Source organism: Anopheles coustani, chromosome 2, assembly GCF_943734705.1.
Source record: "Anopheles coustani chromosome 2, idAnoCousDA_361_x.2, whole genome shotgun sequence".
Lineage (NCBI taxonomy): Eukaryota > Metazoa > Arthropoda > Insecta > Diptera > Culicidae > Anopheles > Anopheles coustani.
This window is the reverse complement of record NC_071289.1, coordinates 41,536,421-41,554,907: the sequence shown is the minus strand read 5'-3', so window position 1 is coordinate 41,554,907 and position 18,487 is coordinate 41,536,421. Positions and strand designations below refer to the sequence as shown.

Here is an 18,487-nt window from a genome sequence, read left to right as displayed (position 1 = left end):
AACTGGCTTTAAATGTGTGTTTCCTTTTTTAAATACACCCGAAAAAAGTGTTTGGAATTATGAAATCCAAGAAAAGGTCATGTTAATTGAACAGATGCAAAATTGTTGACATTCTTTCGCTCTGTCCTCTCTCTGACATCATTGCGTGGACATAATAAAACTTCAGGGACATGGTTTGACTCGTGAGTTTGGCTATTGTTCTCGTATTTCAGGACGGATTCGACAAGTTTAGGATCCGCATTTGTCTACGTTGATAGTTGTACGAAGGTCGTTAAATGTAAGTCTAGCTTTATGAATATTGAAGGTTTTACATTTCCATTTTCGTCCCTGCATAATCAAGTGCAGAGTCTGTTGAATTAATTTTCTATGACTTTTCAGGACACGGCTGGGGCTGGTCAACAAGTTTTTCGAAATTCCCGTTATATTCATCGAATTCCCGACTGCTGTACCGTACATACGCAAAAGTGAAGAAACGATTTCACGCAGGGTAAGTACTTTGTAAACCATACTCAATTTATTAACGGTTTGTGGTTGTGGTTTCCGAAAACGAAAAACTAACTTAGAATACATTTAAAACAAATGCCCACTCATACATAATTTTGCTCGATTGATTAAATATAATATCAGTTGCACTTTGGATCCGTAAACGTATCCCAAGCGGGGCCTGCCACTCTTGACAGTGGAGATTTTAGTACGGTAATTAGGACTGCTTAGGAATAAGCGAACGAATGTAAGATACAGTACGATCCGAACTGGCCGAGAGGTTTACGATACGATGAAATCGGGACAAAAACCGTTTTCATGCCATTCACTTGTCTTCTTGTTTTTTTTTCTATTAATTTACCACAGATACGTTTGATAGAAGCAGTTCGATTGAGATTTTTTAAATTGTTCGCCACTCTATTCCGGTGGTCGCTCGTGGAATATGTTTTGGCAATCGTTGTTTTCCCTCTGCTTCCTCTTCTATCCAGGGACGTGCCATACTATGCTGCTGTATGGATACAGTTTTTATCTATAAATGTTGTCCTCAAGCTTGTCTTTTACGTTTTGTTTTGAAGCAGATAGTTGATATTGCACCTTTGCCACGCCTTTACGTCGAGAAGCCGAAGCGTCCTAAGGCATGTATGTATAGTCGTACGGTAGAAAACTTTAAACGATTGCCACCGCACACGAAACCCCACAGTTTTACCGCTGCGCACAGTTTGCATACCATGTTGGAACTCTCAATACTGCTACGGTGAGCATATTTAAGGGGCAGAGAAACATAGGAAAAATAATCTCACATCCTACCGAAAGCGATCGATTCGATTTCGAAGGATTTTCCTTCCACTGCGACGTTCCACTTCGAAGCAGCTCGGTTAGGTTTTTCGGTTTGTATTGATATTGATATTGTCGCTACTGAGCCCCTTCACGTCGATCCCCAGCTCGTCCTCGGGCGTGCTGAGCCAGTCGCTTCCATTGCTTTCGGAGCGTTGCAACCGATGGGACGAGCTCGACTCACTATTACTGTTCGTCGTTCGATCGTTGGCGGAGGATTGCAGGTTGTTTTTTGTTCGCTGCTGTTGCTGCTGACGACGCTTTTCGTCGCCTACTTTGGAAGTCGACGCCGGATCGTCACTTTTGAGCGAGATTAAATTCTCGTAACTGGGCGTTTTACTGAGCGCCAGGTTGAGTGTCTTCGTCGATGGAAACTGGTTGAAAATGTTTACCTCCTTGGGCGGGGCACCTTCGTTCGGTGTTTCGACGAGCTTTTCACCCTTCGGCCGCACAATACTGATGGCCGCTTGATCGAGGGCACCGTACCGCTGGCCGTGCCCCGCTCCTCCGACCTTACCCTGGCTCGTGTACAACTGGGACGCAGCACCGGTTGCACTGTAGTAGAGGCCACTCTGGTAGCACTGACTACCGAGAAGGTTCGAGCCCGCTGCTCCTGCTGGCGGAACGAGAAATTCTCGGTCCGAGCCGCTGACGTTCATATCACAGTTGCGACTGCTACCCGGTGCCATTTGATATATAGCACGGCCACGAAACCGGCGGCTAAGCGAACTGCCGACCTCACCCAGATGTTCGCTCACGTCCTGCCGCACGTCCGACAGATCGAGCATGGTCAGGAAGCCCGAGTACCATGAATGCCCCCCACCGCCCCCAGGTGCGCCACCAGCAGCACCACTGCTGCTACCATTAATGCTACCCGCCACCATCAGGCTCGGCGGTAGGATACGCTCGTACGGGCGGTGCGAGAAACTGTAATGATGCGCCAGGGCGGCCAGCAGCATCTCGAAGCAGATGAGAAAGTTTTGCAGCTTGGTCGAAAGTTCCAGGCGCGATTCCAGGTCGGCAGTGTTGCTTTCGAAAATGTCCTTTATGATGCCGTAGTACACGAGGAAGTAGATGATAACGCTTTGACTGTAAACAAACACGCATTTAAAGTAGGGCATGTAATTAGTGCGATGCGCATCACTCAAAGTTTCAAAGCTGGTTACTTACAAGAAGGAAAAGAAAATGACCGCCTTGATGCATAGGAATTTCGGTATCGGTCTCATCCCACGCAGCTCATTGCGTGTCGCCTGATAGAACAGTATGAGGCAGTACATTGCGATCGATTGGGAGCAGTTGTTGGCGAACACAAGGTACGGGAATGCAACTGACGCTCGGAACTGTCCCTCACCGTATACGTGGTTGAGCTGACAAATGCTGCGTTTAAATGGGGATTACACAAAAACCATTTAGTTTCACCTTCTAATTCAATATATAAGCATTAAAGGATGTACAGTTGCAAAATATTTAAAAAAATATTGCTGTTTATATATGCACAGGATTTTGGGATAAAAAACCGGTGGTTTAAAGATGGTGATATATACAAGAAAGTTGATAAAGAGTTAAATTGGTAGTTTTTTAATGCGTTTTGAACGAATGATATAAAACAACTAATTCGTGACTATCAATCAAAAATTTTAACATTTTCCAGAGCTTTCCAAAAATTAAACCTTTGTGACCAATTCTTTTTTGATATTTTTTACAACCGACAGAAAATAACAACTTTTAAATGTTGACTTAAAACAATATGCAGGGGCAAAATTTAAAGCAAGCTAAATGAAATTTAAAAATAAATTTAAAAAAATCAATCAAAAGGCCACAGTGCAACGGTTTCTTAAAAACAGCGAGTTCTTTTGTTAAGAGAAAGAAATTTTACATCTACAATAGATGGCGTTTTTGTTATTGACTTAAATTAACAAACTGAAACGTTTCTTCACCAAAAATTCGGTCTCAACTGTGTGTAAAAAAAACATTAAACATCTTCAAAGTCGGCCAACTCTTACCAGGCAATCACGGTGGTCAGCGGCCGAACGACCGTGTACTGCAGGATGCCGTGTTTGCAGTTATGCACAAACTCGTGGCCCATCTGCCACGGCGCCAGACAACAAAAGGGAAAGAAATGGTACGTCTGTGCATTCCATTCGAGCGTTCTCTCCAGGTCCATTTCCAGGTTGAGATAGTTCAGCAGGTATTTCATAAAGTTGTAGATAACGTACGCCTCGTAGCACTCGCGGATACTGTCCATGTAGATAGACTTGTTGGGCCATATGAGACAGAGCAGCTGAAAGGGAAGCCATAAAAAAGTTAACATCAAGCTAGGTGCCCAATTACCGCGCCAATGATTATCAGTACAAACCGCATTGAGTGCGTAGATCGGCACCATCCATAGGATTCTAAAATGGGAAAGAAAGAAATCGAATAAAAAAAACCGTTATTGCTACATTCAGACACGTTGGTAATTGAGAGATCGGGCATCGAGAGGGAATTGATTCTTCTACCATGAAATCCTGTTGATAAGAAGCAGTCATGAGATGATTTACATTATCGAAGGTCAAGAAAAGCGTCGATTGAAAAAGGAAGCAAGTGCGCGATAGGCAACGGGCGATTCTTGTTAGTATGACTCATTTAATGTGGATTTACAATAGTTTCTTGCACAGGAAGTGTAAAATATATTCTAGAACAAATATGCCGACTGCGGGAACACATATTTTTGCTCTTCTTAAACAAAGAAAAAATTGTACCATGCAAAAGTTCGTGCAAAACAGGCGGATATTGCTTTCGACATTGGCAGTTTTTCACGGTTCACCTGGCTCTGCGGGGGAATAAAACCACCATTTCTCACCGGATCGTGGTGTATGTGTTTGAAGAAGCTTCTAATCGTGTAAAACACAAAGCTAACGGTGTCGCTGTGCAAAGATTAGACTCCACAAGACGGAAAGGGGACAAGAATCCTCCTAAGTGACTCATGGTTTTTTTGTTAAATTCTTTTACGGTATGTTGATAAGACCGTCGAAGTTCTTACGTTGTTGATCATAGCATTTCTCAACATTTGATAGCTTCATTTAAGCGATGGATGATTTATTTTCCCCTTTTGATGTTTCGAGCCAACAGATCAATGTTTTGTAAAAACCCATTTTACCATCGTATGCCAGAGTGAAAGTGATATGGTATACCTGATTATGTGCCGCTGCAGCTGAGGCTTCGTGTAGTGGATGGCGTGCTGTGCGATTTGCCATATCGAAATCGGTATCGCGCACAGCACGAACAGACCGCCGATCAAAATCAGTTGACCTTTGCGGGTGAAACCGTCCTTTACAGAATCGGCGATCAGCAGCGGGACGACGATGATGACGAAGAGTACGTACAGGATGACCAGCAGCGGCCTCAGCAAGGCTCGCCAGTGGGTACAGAGTGATATGCACATTTTTGTCTTACTGTTAATCTTGTCGCCCCTGCCAGGTAGGCACTTGCTTCTTCGTTCTTGCAACCGTCTGCCGTAATCAATCCGTACGAACCATCGTCGTTGGCTGATTATGTGGCGCTTGTGTCGCTTTGTTGATGGTTGTTCTGTTGTTGTGTTCTGGCACTGTTGGGTATCATTTGGTGGTTACCCGAACCGAACAGCTTAACTACGGAATGCTTGCGTTGGTAATCGAATATCTAAAAAGAAGACTATTTACTTCGCACCCTTCTTATTGCAACGCACTGGCGGAAACGATTACACTTTCAATCACAAAACAAAACACGTAAGCAAATGTGATATAATTTGATTAGGTTCGTACACTTGGCTCGGGGCTTTCGGCGATAGTTTGTTGTATTCCCCGTAATATTTGTTGTGATGATTTTTGTTTACAAAATATTCGCTTCGCGACGATACACGACTGCGCTGAATCGATGCTGCTACTGCACTTATTTCTACGAAAACACTGAAACCACTGACAGTTCATTGTGCAATATGTCATTTTGGGGAGGGCAAGACACCTACAGCAATGGTACGGCAAAGTTTGGCAATTTCTCGTGCTATACACCTTGTGGAAGATGCAGCAAAACAAATGTAAACAAAACTTGATTGTTCAACATCCAATTGTAGTTTCATCATATTGTGTTGGTGATCGGTTTTGCAAACGTGTTTCGTGTATTTTTAAAATATAAAAACCAGCGTAATGTTGATTCGTAACGTTGAGCTTGAGAAGCAAGCATGTATGCTGGTCAACTGGTACGAGCTTTTCAGTAAGAACACTATAAAAACATGCATCGTTCCGGTACCGGCTGATGTGCTGACCTATTTGCGGCGGGATATGCTCATACTGCCAAAGGAGTGTTCTAACTTTACCGAAATTAGCACGGGCGAAGGGTTCCAGACGACACATTTCAACGCATTCGACGATCAGTTCAGCGACAGCGATTCCGGGGGCGACGGAACAGGGGACGGTAACGACGATGAAGAACAGCCCGCATTCCCGGTCTTCTCGCAAGCCCTTACCGAAGCCATCCAAAGCCTTGGAGGGAATGCATTTTTAAAAAGCGATTGGCACTGCCCAAAAGATGCCCAGTGGATAACGCTGGGGCAGACGCTGTGTGTCCGTGATATCACGGACGTTTATCAGCTGCTCAAAGCGTCCAGCTTTTGCAAGGAAGACTTCAAGGAACGGCCCAGTGTCAACGACAGTGGTTTCCATGTGGTGCTGAAAAAGTGGAAGGACATCCATCCGGGATCGGAGTTTCGGTGTTTCGTGCGCAACCGATCCCTGTTGGCAATTTCACCACGGCACTGGCCATCGTACCACGAGCACATTGCCCGCGAAAGGAGCGACATCGTGAATGACATCGTTTCGCTGTTCAAGGAGAAGATCAAGGATGCATTCCCATTGCGTGATTGTAGGTTTTCGAGGGGGATTCACTTCTTACCAATACTGCAGTGAACTGTCTTTTACAGATGTTTTCGATGTCTATCGTCCGGCGAAGGATAATGTTATCATCATGGATTTCTCACTCTACGGCAAAGGGCATTCCGATAGCCTGGCGTTCGACTACGACCAGCTCGACGAGGATGCATCGGTGGCAACCATTGAAGAGGAGGATGATCCAGAATTTCGTTACCTGCCGAATGATTGTGGCATTCAACCGATCAAGCGCAACGTTTACGGGTTTCCGCAAGACTTCCGGAACTTTTTCCAAAATACTGCACCGACTGATGGAGGCCCATCCAGTGCGGAAGGGGAAAGTAATAATTTGGTCAATCGGTTGATAGAGCAATGTAATCTCCAGCAGGCTCGTGATAACAGTGCCGCAGACGAGGAGTAAATGCAGATCTGCGAGTCGTGTCAGAGGGACGGTAAATGAGCAATATACAGAATATAAACCATTTCGGAATGGCAACATACCCTCTGAATGTAGTTTGTGCGAGTCTTATGGAATTAATTTTCAAATATATGTACAATTTATTTCCGCCTGCACGTTGCTAACTTCCTCTATTGCTGTCCAAGCGGACACGGTAGGCGCTTTCACTGGGCCGAATTCGATGGCCAGTGGGAGAGATGCAAAATTTAAGCCACAATGGTCACACTGTTTGGTGCTAGAAAAGATCCATATCGTCGCACGTAATGTCTAGACAGTCTTCCTCACCATAGCTGGCCACGTTCCGCTGTGGAATGCCGGACCCCACCGATGGCCGGGACTGTGGTTTTTCCACATCATCACCACCACCATCCGTATCTTTGTCGCTGTCATTTACGTGCTGCAATGGTTTCTCCGGACTGGTGACGTTCACGTGTATGTTTTCCGCCTCATAGTCCGTATTACCTTCACAGTTTTCCTCCCCGACAGGCGATGGTGGAGGGTTAGAGACTGATAGAGAAAAGAGTCGGGATCAGAAATACATTTTTTTAAACCCAGCAGCCAGGAAATGATTTCCTTTTCTTTTACTCACGAGTACTGTTTGTTTCCGCCTTCAGGTGGGCCATCAGTGGCATCGATGGCAACTCGATTTCGCTCGCTTGTCGATTGAGCGTTTTCTTGAGTTCTTCCACCTTCATGTCCCTATTGATTGCCCTTGTGAGCTTCCACTCTTTTTGCTTCGCTTTCTTATCTTCCTGGAAGATGGACCTTTTAAGCTCCTGCTCGACGTCTTCACAGTGTTTGAGAAGAAATAGGAACACTCCACCCGGTGTGCGTCGTCGCCAACCTTTCTGTTAAACGAAACGAAGTGGGATATAATTTATAAGTGGGATGAGTTGGTTGACTGATAATCTGAACTAACCATGACGAGCATTCCTCCATCCGCTTCGATTTTCTGAGTTTCTTTGAAGAGTTTTAGAGGTATCTCTTTTCCTAGAACGTCCACCACACGCTCTGTAAAAGAAAATTAAATTGATAAGTGCATCTAGAAACCAGTTTCTTTCTTTTAAACTTACGCAGCAACTCGGTGTGCGTTTCGCTCAATTTTTCTGCCAGCTCGATAGCAAACTTTTCGTTGCTACAGTCCGCTTCGAGATTCAAATCTGGTATGTGCCTACAAGAAAATCTAGGGCGTAATTTACGTTCATACAGCTTGGACTTAACTTAAATGCCTCCACCACCTTCCTCCGTGTGCATGTTTAGCTACTAAACTTACCTCGGAGCACTCTGGGCACTGTCATCGCTATTGCTATCTGTGCTAGTGTTGCGTTTGCCGATGCGTTCCTTAACACTAACTCGCCTCGCCTGGTCTACTCCTTCCGTATTGTAATCGTGGCGTGCCGTACGCATACGCTTTCCCCCACCACTGTAGCCATCGGAATCGTCCGAATTGGACTGACGTCGTTTCAGCCGTTCGAACGCGTTACCTCCTTGCAGACGAGCCTTCAGTTTGTAGTCGTACGACTCTACATCCCTATTGCGGAGCGCATGCGGTGTGACATCACAACCACGCATTGTCTCCATCAGTGTGTCTTCCTGCAGGCTTTCTGTCCAGATGTTATATTTGTTCGGACGTTGGGCTGCCGACGTCTGTGGCGGTGGTGGCGGGGGCCGAGCCGTCGGTCCGCTCGATTGCCCATTTGATGATGAATGCGCCGACACGATGGGACGTTTCCGGCCACCGGGCGACTGATGCAGTGCCCCGCGCCCCTTGCCAAGCATTCTCTGTGTGTACTTTAGCGCTCCTAGTCGAGCGTTCCCGTCGCTTTCATCTGAACTACCGTCGGAGTCACTTTTCGCCGGATGCAGCAAATCGTCGTCGTCCTGTTCGTCCGATACGACCACTTCCATTTGGCGCGCCAGATCTGCAGATGGTGCGGTGAAGTCGCTCTTTGGTAACTCCGGACGGGCTAACGGGGTGTATCCGTCGCTATCACTGTCGGATAGCTGAAATCAAGAGGAAATGCACTCATCGGACATTCGTCACAGACTTCACCGCTTGTCTTACCTCTCCATCTTCCAGATCGTCTTTTGCACTTGGTATGTTTAGCATCTCCTGTTCCATCATTTTGATAATGGTATTTGATAAAACTCTACGTAGTTGGCGTTGTATGTTTGAAATCGGTCACTGATACGCAACAAATGCGTAATGGTACGCAAATATTCTTCGCGTTTTCACAAAACAAGAAAAAAGGAACACCGAAATCAAACTGTCGCTAAATGTCAGTGGGAAATTGGTAGAATCGGGAAACGGTAGACTCAAGATTAGTAAAAAGGGAGGTCGGGTTAAAGCTATTTTCTGCTCCGCATTGTTGTGACAGTTGGTTTAAAAATGGCTTACAAACATACATGCAGTATGTGGGAAATCGTACCGCTCGTCAAAACCGCTTAAACTTAAAATAATTGGAAATTCGGTAAAATCCCAAATGAGGCCCTCTAGTCGCCGCATTGTCGCCGTTTTTTCCTCGTTTGCGCCTGAAAGTTATGCAATAGGTGGCACATCAATTCATTTTGAATATTTGAACCGTTGAATTTCCGTTTGGGATTTTACCATGGTGGTTAAATGCAGGGTAATATACTTTTAAATATTAATCACCTCTGTAAACCATACTACACAGCGTAGACAGCAGGAAACTTAAGTTTAGCCGAAGAAATGAATTTGAGTTTTGAGGAAAACCGGTAGGAAATGTCTAGCGGGCGTTTTCTGGCTCGTTACATGGTATGGTGCGATATCTTTTTTCATCGATCTTGGTTTATGCCTAGTGGTGTAAATTTGTTTCAACCGAATCAGTTCGACAAGCTAAATATCTGCCTTGTGGTTTCGTATGTGAGAAAACAATCCACACGTTACGAAAACCAACTGATATTCAAATATTTCGACTCTGACTCTCGTTGCGATGTACTAGTATACTTGCTCTTTTACATGATTCCTTTGAAAATTTAAATAGAAAGCGAAGCTTCCGAGACCAAGAGCACATTATTCAGATTTTTTAAAACATCACTTGTCGTTTATTTTTTTTATGTGGCACGACATCCCCTAGTGGGACAAGGCTTCTCTCCGAAGAGAGTTTGTGTGACCGAAAGACGGTATATTATAGATCGGTGGTCAGCCGGAGGGTGCCAGAATACCGGAGGGTGCCAGACTCGAGATTCGATCCCACACCTGTGGTCGTTTATGGTAGGTTTAATTCTATAACGGCAAAATTAATGCTACAAGTCAACTACCACGAAGAGAAGATACACAGTGCGGCTGGTGCGAAACCTTGAAGAGATTGTTCAATATGGATTACAACATTTCTTCCACACCTGACACCGATGGACTCCGTTGCTAAATGTTCGTGTAAACAACACCGGCATGAAGAGCAACGGGGTAAAGTTTGCATTGCATTGCTGTTTGTAGTATGATCGTTGAAGATTGAATTACGTGTTTGCAAGGTGCGAATCGAAACTTGTCAGCTTAGGCAGATGCCATAATACACACATTCACTGACTCTTTCGGGCGGGAATCCCCAATTGCCAGATGCGAGCGATAAACTATCGTAGGAAAATTACCTACTAGGATGTGTCAATTAAATGAGCAAAATCACAACCCACTGAAGCTTAGTATCGATCGATTAGTCTATATAATTGCCACCTTGCTGATGCCAAGCACGTTTCTCAGAAGCAAAGGTGAGGACATAACGGTAGCAGCAAAACCTGGCGTAAGTACTTAGGGTTGTTTACGCGGTTTAACGGCTTTTTGTTGCTGGGAGAATTACTAGGCCACTGAGATTCAAAGGGCATCCAGTAAAGCCGCCGTAAGCTTATAGCCCGACTTCCGGTAACTTCAAGTTGACCCGTACTGTCCATACTCGCATGTCAGTCCCATTTGACTTTTCATCACTTTTGAGTTAGCCATCACTTTAGAGTTAATTCATTTTATATATATTTTCAATAAACAATAAATAGCTGGAATACACTAGTCTGACGAATTATTCGCTATTGACGTGTAAAAATCCGTATTTAATGAAAACCCAAACGTGGTTTTAATGTGTAGGGTAAACAAAGCATGCAATGGGGTGGAACTGATATGCGAGGACTTTTGCGTTCATATTGTTTTATAACCATTTTAGTATTAAAAACGGTGGTTGTCCGGCGGATTAAGAATGGCGAAGCAAACTAGTAATGCAAAAAGAAGATTTCCTTCAAACTGTGTGTATCCCCACCAGGAGGACGATGATGATCGAGGTATGATCGAGTGGCACACCTGAATAACCGTTTGTGTATGCTTCACACGCTTTCAACCAGAACAGAACACGCGTAATAGCCTTCATTTGGATGCATAAATTAGATTCCGTGCGTCAGATTCACCATTCATTGCAAGCTTCGGAGGTCCGATGCATCTAGTTTCACGAATTCAATCACGGCTGGTTTCTTGAACGGATATTGCGGAAGTTTTTTTTAAATTGATTCCATGAACATTTCGTTCCGTGTTCACTACTCGTTGTTGAATTAAAATAAAAACACAATTGATTTATTTTGTAGGAAAGTTTTTATTTCCTTGTCTCATTCCTCACCGTAAATGTCCGCTTATATTGACCTAATTTTGTTTTTTTTTTCAAAGTAACATTGTAAACAATCAGTTAAAGCACTCTGAATAATAGGGCTAGGATTTTTTTTTTCTGGTCCACCGTCAAACTCAACATAACAGTATCACAACAGTTAATCGTTCGATGAATAGAACTCTTTTAACACTTCCTTTTTGGCGGAGCAAGTCGCGTCTCCATTAATTCACAGAAAATACACATACATTTATAGAGGTTTCAAATGGCAACAGATTCCGGATCCCGGAACAGGATTCATAAAACCCTTCCACTTGGTGCTGGGAGAAAACCTGGGATTTTGTAAGCTCGGTTTGAGGTTGCAAGTTTTGGTTGGTTTTTGGAAAGTTCTCCGGACACCACCTCGCAGATTTAATCCAGCTTGATGCCCTCTTTCTGGGCCTGATCGCGGTACTTCTCGACGTACTGGTTATTCGGATCGTACTTCTTCTGCAGCACTTCCCACTGGCTTGCACGGTTTTGGATAAGGTAGTTGATCACCTTAATGGCACCGTTACGCTGCTTCTCGCTGCACTTGGCGCAGTCCGTCTGCAGGGCGTCGGGCAGGATACGCTTCAGCTCGTTGCCGTCCGGTGTGCAGCGGCCCTGGTCCAGCAGACACTTGTAGTAGTTGTTGAACAGCCGGTCCGACTTGAGGATCTCGTCCACATCGATGTTGTCGTACTTAGTGGTGTACTGTTGGGCGGCAGCCGCCGCGACCAAGGCAAACGCAACGAAAACGATCAGCTTCATGTTTGTGTGGCGTGTTCTCTCTGGGGGATGTGAAATGAGAATGAAATCTAAATAAACTTAGTTGCAAGTTCTAGCTTTTAATCACAACAGGCATATGATACAATATGAAAAAGAGACCAAAAAAATACAAGTTGCACAACTTGTAAAATCTGGCGTACTACATCTGATTTTTATCTTGCACGTTTCACACGCGGTGCATAGTAAGGGTACGGAGAACTTTTGATCGATCCGTAGAGATATGCTCTACGTTGAAAATTTGATGATATCTTGATCTTAATATATTTTTAATTTATGGTATTTCACTCAGTCAATACTTTGTGTTGCTTCACTATTCCCGCTATCGTTTTCCGATTGCGAGCTGTTCAGATACTAACCGACTGTAAAGCTTCGAACGGAGTGTGTAGATTCGCAATAGTACACTGCAAAACTGTGCTCTGTCTAGCGTTCCGGCATGCTTTATATATATTTAGGAGACTACTAATACATTGCACCTGCAGCTGATGGAGTCGACTACAGCGACGACGACGACGACAAAAACGACGACGCGCCGACTACTAGATACTTCCAAGCGACCGGTCTACGACGACTTTGATGACGTTAAAACGCACTGCGATGAAGTGCATCGAGAGGACCGAGCGAGTGGTGGCTAAGTAGTCGGGAAGAAAAACGGGGTGTCTAACCGCGCGTGGTGGAGCGGGGGATGCTGATGATCGTGAACTTTGAGTGGAGACCCCCGGCGAGGAGTTCGTAGGTCCTGGAAGGTGGCGGCGATGGTGGATGTATGGAAGGGGTAGGTGCGGTAGTGCACTTTTCGCACCTCATGTTTTCCAAGACGGAGGTGCAGTAGCTCTCCTTCATCACCTCGTTGCGAGCACTTTGTTCGTTTGACCGGTACTTCTGGCCAAGGGGCCGACCCCTGCTCATTCCTCGTGTTCGCTCGTGTGTATGATCGGCCGGGGTGCAGTTTTAGCCGCCCCGTGGTGGGCTATACTTATTATCGAAGCAGCGCGCGGGGCTTGGAAGGGAGTTAGAAATGTGATGGAGGGGCGCTTACTTAGTGGCGGAAGTGGCACGATGCGGTACACGAGCATTAGAAACCAGCCGCCGACCTGCGCGTGCAAATTTTTCGATGGAAGGTTGTAGGTTGCAGTGCGTGGCGGCGTCAACATTGGTGAAACTGTGTGTGGGGGGGTTTTTTTTGTCTGCTCATATTCTTCTCGAAGAGCATGACCCGTGATCGAAGAAACTATAAGGCTGATGGTGGAGAGGGTGGAGAGGGTGAAGGGAGGGAAACATTTCGACGAAGAAGCAGCTTTAACGGCCGAAAAGGTAGGCAAAAGTTTGAGAGCCTCAACAATAGCAGTTTGGGGAATATATCCTTGGCGGTTAATCGATGTTATAGCGGTATAAAAAGCGGTCGCAGTTCTGCAGTTCGATACAGTCGGTGCTTCCATCGCTTCTCGAGAGCTTCTTCATACACACTCGCCTTTCGGTTAGTGGTTGGGTCGAACCCGCGTAGTGCTACTAGTGTTTCCATCGCTGCCTTATTCTAACAGTACTTTTTTGTTCTGTTCTGTATCCATTTCCGGTGTTGCGTGAACTGTTTGTAGCGTGAATTCATCTCCCAAGCCAGCATCAACATGAAGCTGTTCGTCGCCATCGCTTTTGCCCTGCTGGCCATCGTTGCCGCTCAGGAGCAGTACACCACCAAGTACGATGGTATCGATCTTGACGAGATCCTGAAGTCGGACCGACTGTTCAACAACTACTTCAAGTGCCTGATGGATGAGGGCCGCTGCACCCCGGACGGTAACGAGCTGAAGAAAATCCTGCCGGAAGCGCTGCAGACCAACTGTGAAAAGTGCAGCGAGAAGCAGCGTGCCGGTGCGATTCGGGTGATCAACTATGTGATCGAGAACCGCAAGGAGCAGTGGGATGCGCTGCAGAAGAAGTACGACCCGGAGAACCTGTACATCGAGAAGTACCGCGAGGAGGCCAAGAAGGAAGGCATCAATCTGGAATAAGTGTGTTAACTGGCGTTCTGTAGACAGTGAAGCTCTTCTTCCCCCCTAAATGTGATATTCTCTGTTGATCATAATGGTTCGTTTTGAATAAATGTGATAACCCTTTTCGGCTCGAAACTATTTTGTGTGGTTTTTCTTTCATGGTTTATATTGCTAGGGATATTTGTAAGGCATATTTGCCGGGGTATCATCACCGAAGACTCCATACTTTTAATTTTACATATTATATTTTCCTCTATGACAGTGATCTGCGAAAAACATATTATTCAAAATTGAAGTCCTTTGAATTCAGCACTTTTGTATTTTATCGAACCATTTTCATATTTTCTAATTTGAATTTTTGCGCCAAAACAACATCACGAAAGGTGCCTAGTGAGCGTTGCACAACTTTCAGATTTATTCCCTTTTTGCCGGTGAGAGCCCCCAGGGATTTCCTGCGGGATTTCTGAGAGCCCCAACAGCTGTGCAGCAGAATGACAGCTGTCAGCAAATCAAAACATTGTTGTTTTGATTGGGAAACGGGATGAAATTGATACGTGGAGTAGCTTTTTTCACCTTTCGCGTTAATATCTAAGACTAACTGTGTGAATATTTAAACCGTCCAACATCCGCTGGTAAGCAAGGCTTGCTTTCGGTCTGTTATTGTGGTGTGAAATGGCAATGGAACTGAGCATTTTAACGCTTAACATTTGGTGCGTTCTAAAAAATGCTTCTATGAAAGGAGCTAGCCGTGCTTCTTGTGCTTATTTTAATGTAATTTTCGTCTCTCATCGCTTTCATGATAACAAGGGGCATTCCGTACGTATCGAAGGACCGAGAGATACGAGTGAAGGCCATTGGAGATGTGCTGGCCAGCGGTAACTATGACGTCGTTTCGCTGCAGGAAGTGTGGTCCGAAGCGGATTATCAATATCTGAGGCAGCGTGTGGAAAATGTGCTTCCGTTTTGTCACTATTTTTATAGGTGAGTTGTAAGCATCGTAGATCAATCATTAGTAAGGTGAAGTAAGTGGCTTACTAACAGTTTTCGCTTTTTTTTGCAGTGGTGTCGTCGGCTCAGGGTTAGCGATTCTCTCGCGCTATCCGATTGTTTCAGCATTCTTCCATGCTTGGTCCGTGAATGGGTACATCCATCGCATCCAGCACGGCGATTGGTTCGGTGGGAAAGGTGTTGGCATGGCCAAGATCTCCGTTAACGATCAGCCAGTGCATGTGTACGTCGCTCATGTAAGTGGTGGCGTGATGCGGAGGAAAACTACATTAATCATGAGCCGGTACAGGCCATCCGATTAGAATCGTAAAATCACAGTTAGGCCACAGGGTAGCGGGTGTGATTTGTTGTAATAAGATATCATTTAAGATTCGTTTAGTTTCGTTCGTGCAACCGGTAGCGGCAATCGGGGTAGATGGCACTATTCAAAGTGCCCGATGATTAAACCAACCTCGATCATAAATGATAACTTCCTATTTCCTGTGGCTCTTGGATTTATTCAATAATATGTTAATGCATAGTAGTTAAATGCATATGAATAGTTAGGATAGAGATGGTGTGCGTTAAAGGGTAATTAAAAATCCTTTTTTTAATTCTTTATCCCATTTTCTAGCTTCATGCGGAATATAATCGGCAATGCGATGACTACATGGCCCACCGGGTCATTCAAGCGCACGATACTGCTCAGTTCATCGAAAGCACTCGTGGCCAGTCGGTGCTGCAGATACTGGCCGGTGACCTAAACACGGAGCCGGGCGATCTTGCCTACCGCGTGCTGGTGTCCTGCTCGAAACTGAAAGATTCATATGATCGCAAGATGCTGGGAAGCTTGGTGGGTACAAACGAATGTAAATCGAACAGCTATACCGATCCCTCGGCTGCGAAACAGAATCCCCAAGGAAAGCGAATTGATTATGTGATGTACCGCATCGGAGAGCATTATGAAGGCCGGCTGCTAGAGCACCGGTTACCGCTGGCCGAGCGTGTCCCCGGTCAAACTTGTAGCTATTCTGATCACGAGGCTGTGTACGCGAAACTGATACTGAAGAAGAGTTCATCGTCCACCATTCAGAACTTGATAGCGTGTAATAGTGGAAAGACACGAGAGGATGACTCTTGCAATCGAGATACACGGGAGGAAACACAGCGCGAGGCTGTGATGGCGCTGCGAGAGAGTGTGGCCATCTGCAACGAAAGCCTAAAGCAGCTCGAGTCTCATCGACGTAGCTACACTCTGATGGCGATCGGTGTGGTAATCGTGCTAATCAATCTGCTTGAATTGCAAGCTCCGTACGGGCTAAAGATTGCCTTTCTGGTACTGAAGTTTTTGCTCTGCGCCGTGATCATTTTCTTCGTCGTTATGGCAACAATCTGGAACGTGATGGAAAAGCATGGCATACTGTCCGGAAAGTTGTCGATGGAAATCGCCCTCAAAGGGTACAGTCTCGAAGCTGCAAGCGGTGGACGAAGCGGTATCATAGAGTAGAAATGATAAATGGTGCCGATTGCACCGAACCATAAATGTATTTTTCAGCCTTCCCTTAGTCGAGTTCGTTTTCTTCCATTTCCACAAACGTCCTTCGCAATGCACGCCAATGTAGGCAACTTAGAGAAGACTGCACGAAACCGCTAAGGTTGTGCGTTGAGTTTCCAACAATGGAACACAGTACTCAACACCAGCCGATAGATTGTTGAGCCGAGAGAAAGAGAGTGAAATATAAACATTCCCCAAAAACGTTGCATGGGAAAAAAACCTCTAGACACGCTTTGTTGTTTGATTCCGATTTTCCATGCCAATGTATTACTCATCGCCCCCTTAGGCATATCTAGGAAGACTGTAGGCGTGGAAAAAACCAAGATTTTCCTCTACGATATAGACGCAGTTAGAGATAAAATGGTATCTAATACTGGCACAAATCCATAAGTTATCGATTCTTCCAGTGCCCCTCAGCTCAGACAATCCTATTGTATATGTAAAAAACCCGAGTCAGGTGATGTATGAGTCACGTCTGCTTTGTTGATGGAATCGGCGTCGATTACCCGCAATATTGGTTCCGGTGTTTTATGAACCGTGGTAAAATTAAATAATAAAAACTATCACACATCCTTTTTTTATCAAAACAACATTTGCCGGCGTCACTTAAAAATAAAAAAACGTCACACGGAGGAAGTGATGGATGCGGTTGAGATAGCACGTGTTCAAAGTCAACCTGTCCGGTGTTGCCTATTTTACCTTGTATCCGAGCTTGAGGTTGTTATAGTAATTATTTTTGACGCTATGAATAAGGCATTGTAAGCATCGAGTACAATTTTTATATTGGATGAATTTAGCGGAATTGAAACAGAAGAATGGACAAGTTCAAATATTTGTTTACATTGTTAAAAAAAGGTTTGTGTGGATCCTTTATGTAGTGCAAACATTCTATTGGCTAATGGAAAATAATTCATCTTTAGGCAGATATACTTGAATGTCCGTGAAAAGAATTGAGCCCCAATGACGTCAATCTGGAGGGCACACGAAAGATAATCAAAAGTGGAGTACGGTTGAAGTGCAACTTCATCGAAGTGAAGAATGGTAGCGAAACAAAAAACTCATCATATAGCATCGTAAGGAATTGCGAGCAAATGGCTCCAATTCGTAATTGAACCCTGCTGTTTTTTGACGTGAAGGAAAACAAGGAGATTACGTGTGGATTGTTGATTTCTTTTAAGGCATCTCGCGAAAACCGCTCGTCAACAACAACAAGCGCCGAAGATCTGCTCCGGTTGTGACGGTGTTACTCCAAATGACGCAAAAACGTAACGCATCATTGAACATTGAATATGGATAACAATTTCCTGGTAGCAGTTGACCACCTTGCTCAGGGGAATTCCCATCGCCCACCGATCGCGAGCTACTGGTTTAAAAACCGACCACACGTGGACAAAATGATGGAAAAGTTGTAGAACGAATTTTCGCTGAAACGGTCGTGTGGCATTAGGCGGAACTGGCCTACAAGGGTGGAAAAGTACCATCCTAGTGGAATATCTCCAATCAGCCACAGGGTTAGGCTGTGCACCGGCATCGGGTCAACCCAGCCTTCGCGAAGTCGCGTGCACGCGGCCGTGATTAACGTTGTTTTACGAACTTGAACTTGATCTTGTTTGTTGCCCATGGCTGTCGGCCGTAGTTAAGATGGCAGCGTAAAGTCATCACATCGTGAAACCATGAACCGGATTGAGGTGGGCCGTTTAACGAGGCGGCCGGCATGTTACGGGGTTGTCGATTGAAACACCGTAAGAACAACGTTAGAAATAGAAGAGAGGGTTAGGGTAGATGTTCAGCGCTATTTGCTTGTATTTAGTCAAAGTTCCTCGATTCCTATCAGCAGCATTCTGAACCGAATACAAAGATTTCGCAGCACGGGAGCCTTCGTTTGGTTTGTT

At 45.0% G+C, this 18,487-nt stretch overlaps 6 protein-coding genes across 8 annotated transcripts; 3 read left to right on the top strand and 3 right to left on the bottom strand.

Moving 5' to 3' along the window:
- Positions 1–812: 812 nt before the first annotated feature.
- LOC131265795 (transmembrane protein 184C) lies at positions 813–5,134 on the bottom strand. The gene is made up of 5 exons (XM_058268112.1): positions 4,491–5,134; positions 3,674–3,710; positions 3,321–3,598; positions 2,488–2,694; positions 813–2,406 (listed from the first exon to the last, which is right to left on the bottom strand). The coding sequence occupies exons 1-5, from the start codon at positions 4,739–4,741 to the stop codon at positions 1,359–1,361; spliced, it is 1,821 nt and encodes a 606-aa protein (XP_058124095.1). The 5' UTR covers positions 4,742–5,134; the 3' UTR covers positions 813–1,358.
- A 235-nt stretch (positions 5,135–5,369) lies between these two features.
- LOC131265805 (cell division cycle protein 123 homolog) lies at positions 5,370–6,766 on the top strand. Its single transcript, XM_058268124.1, has 2 exons — positions 5,370–6,195; positions 6,254–6,766. Exons 1-2 carry the CDS (start codon positions 5,481–5,483, stop codon positions 6,619–6,621), a joined length of 1,083 nt encoding a protein of 360 aa, XP_058124107.1. The 5' UTR covers positions 5,370–5,480; the 3' UTR covers positions 6,622–6,766.
- A 45-nt stretch (positions 6,767–6,811) lies between these two features.
- LOC131265798 (phosphorylated adapter RNA export protein) lies at positions 6,812–8,926 on the bottom strand. 2 transcript variants are annotated; one of them, XM_058268114.1, is made up of 6 exons: positions 8,723–8,926; positions 7,931–8,661; positions 7,731–7,840; positions 7,577–7,668; positions 7,247–7,505; positions 6,812–7,164 (listed from the first exon to the last, which is right to left on the bottom strand). In XM_058268114.1, the coding sequence occupies exons 1-6, from the start codon at positions 8,780–8,782 to the stop codon at positions 6,893–6,895; spliced, it is 1,524 nt and encodes a 507-aa protein (XP_058124097.1). In that variant the 5' UTR covers positions 8,783–8,926; the 3' UTR covers positions 6,812–6,892. The 2 variants fall into 2 exon arrangements, with proteins under 2 accessions (XP_058124097.1, XP_058124098.1); XM_058268115.1 differs by having other exon boundaries at positions 7,731–7,828.
- Positions 8,927–11,226: 2,300 nt separating this feature from the next.
- Positions 11,227–17,855, bottom strand: LOC131265815 (ejaculatory bulb-specific protein 3-like). Of its 2 annotated transcripts, none has more exons than XM_058268137.1 (2): positions 17,835–17,855; positions 11,227–12,065 (listed from the first exon to the last, which is right to left on the bottom strand). In XM_058268137.1, exon 2 carries the CDS (start codon positions 12,045–12,047, stop codon positions 11,667–11,669), a length of 381 nt encoding a protein of 126 aa, XP_058124120.1. In that variant the 5' UTR covers positions 12,048–12,065; positions 17,835–17,855; the 3' UTR covers positions 11,227–11,666. The 2 variants fall into 2 exon arrangements, with proteins under 2 accessions (XP_058124120.1, XP_058124119.1); XM_058268136.1 differs by lacking the exon at positions 17,835–17,855 and adding an exon at positions 12,422–12,463 and having other exon boundaries at positions 11,227–12,067.
- On the top strand, positions 13,629–14,175 carry LOC131265814 (ejaculatory bulb-specific protein 3-like). The gene has a single exon (XM_058268135.1). The coding sequence runs from the start codon at positions 13,688–13,690 to the stop codon at positions 14,069–14,071; it is 384 nt and encodes a 127-aa protein (XP_058124118.1). The 5' UTR covers positions 13,629–13,687; the 3' UTR covers positions 14,072–14,175.
- Positions 14,605–17,462, top strand: LOC131265803 (putative neutral sphingomyelinase). Its single transcript, XM_058268122.1, has 4 exons — positions 14,605–14,763; positions 14,861–15,034; positions 15,114–15,297; positions 15,675–17,462. The coding sequence occupies exons 1-4, from the start codon at positions 14,726–14,728 to the stop codon at positions 16,545–16,547; spliced, it is 1,269 nt and encodes a 422-aa protein (XP_058124105.1). The 5' UTR covers positions 14,605–14,725; the 3' UTR covers positions 16,548–17,462.
- Positions 17,856–18,487: the final 632 nt, after the last annotated feature.

What these genes read in the sequence shown, in the direction of transcription:
- LOC131265805 (XM_058268124.1), top strand. Translation starts at nt 5,481, where the DNA reads ATGTTGATTCGTAACGTTGAGCTTGAGAAGCAAGCATGTATGCTGGTC. An exon ending in TGCATTCCCATTGCGTGATT is followed by an intron (nt 6,196 to 6,253) that starts GTAGGTTTTCGA and finishes TGTCTTTTACAG; the next exon opens with ATGTTTTCGATGTCTATCGT.
- LOC131265803 (XM_058268122.1), top strand. Translation starts at nt 14,726, where the DNA reads ATGGCAATGGAACTGAGCATTTTAACGCTTAACATTTG. An exon ending in ATTTTAACGCTTAACATTTG is followed by an intron (nt 14,764 to 14,860) that starts GTGCGTTCTAAA and finishes CATGATAACAAG; the next exon opens with GGGCATTCCGTACGTATCGA. An exon ending in TGCATGTGTACGTCGCTCAT is followed by an intron (nt 15,298 to 15,674) that starts GTAAGTGGTGGC and finishes CCCATTTTCTAG; the next exon opens with CTTCATGCGGAATATAATCG.
- LOC131265795 (XM_058268112.1), bottom strand. Translation starts at nt 4,741, where the DNA reads ATGTGCATATCACTCTGTACCCACTGGCGAGCCTTGCTGAGGCCGCTG. An exon ending in CGATCTACGCACTCAATGCG is followed by an intron (nt 3,599 to 3,673) that starts GTTTGTACTGAT and finishes CTTCCCTTTCAG; the next exon opens with CTGCTCTGTCTCATATGGCC. An exon ending in CTGACCACCGTGATTGCCTG is followed by an intron (nt 2,695 to 3,320) that starts GTAAGAGTTGGC and finishes ATTTAAACGCAG; the next exon opens with CATTTGTCAGCTCAACCACG.
- LOC131265814 (XM_058268135.1), top strand. Translation starts at nt 13,688, where the DNA reads ATGAAGCTGTTCGTCGCCATCGCTTTTGCCCTGCTGGCCATCGTTGCC.
- LOC131265815 (XM_058268137.1), bottom strand. Translation starts at nt 12,047, where the DNA reads ATGAAGCTGATCGTTTTCGTTGCGTTTGCCTTGGTCGCGGCGGCTGCC.
- LOC131265798 (XM_058268114.1), bottom strand. Translation starts at nt 8,782, where the DNA reads ATGATGGAACAGGAGATGCTAAACATACCAAGTGCAAAAGACGATCTG. An exon ending in ATGGAGGAATGCTCGTCATG is followed by an intron (nt 7,506 to 7,576) that starts GTTAGTTCAGAT and finishes TTCGTTTAACAG; the next exon opens with AAAGGTTGGCGACGACGCAC. An exon ending in GGCGGAAACAAACAGTACTC is followed by an intron (nt 7,165 to 7,246) that starts GTGAGTAAAAGA and finishes TTTCTCTATCAG; the next exon opens with TCTCTAACCCTCCACCATCG.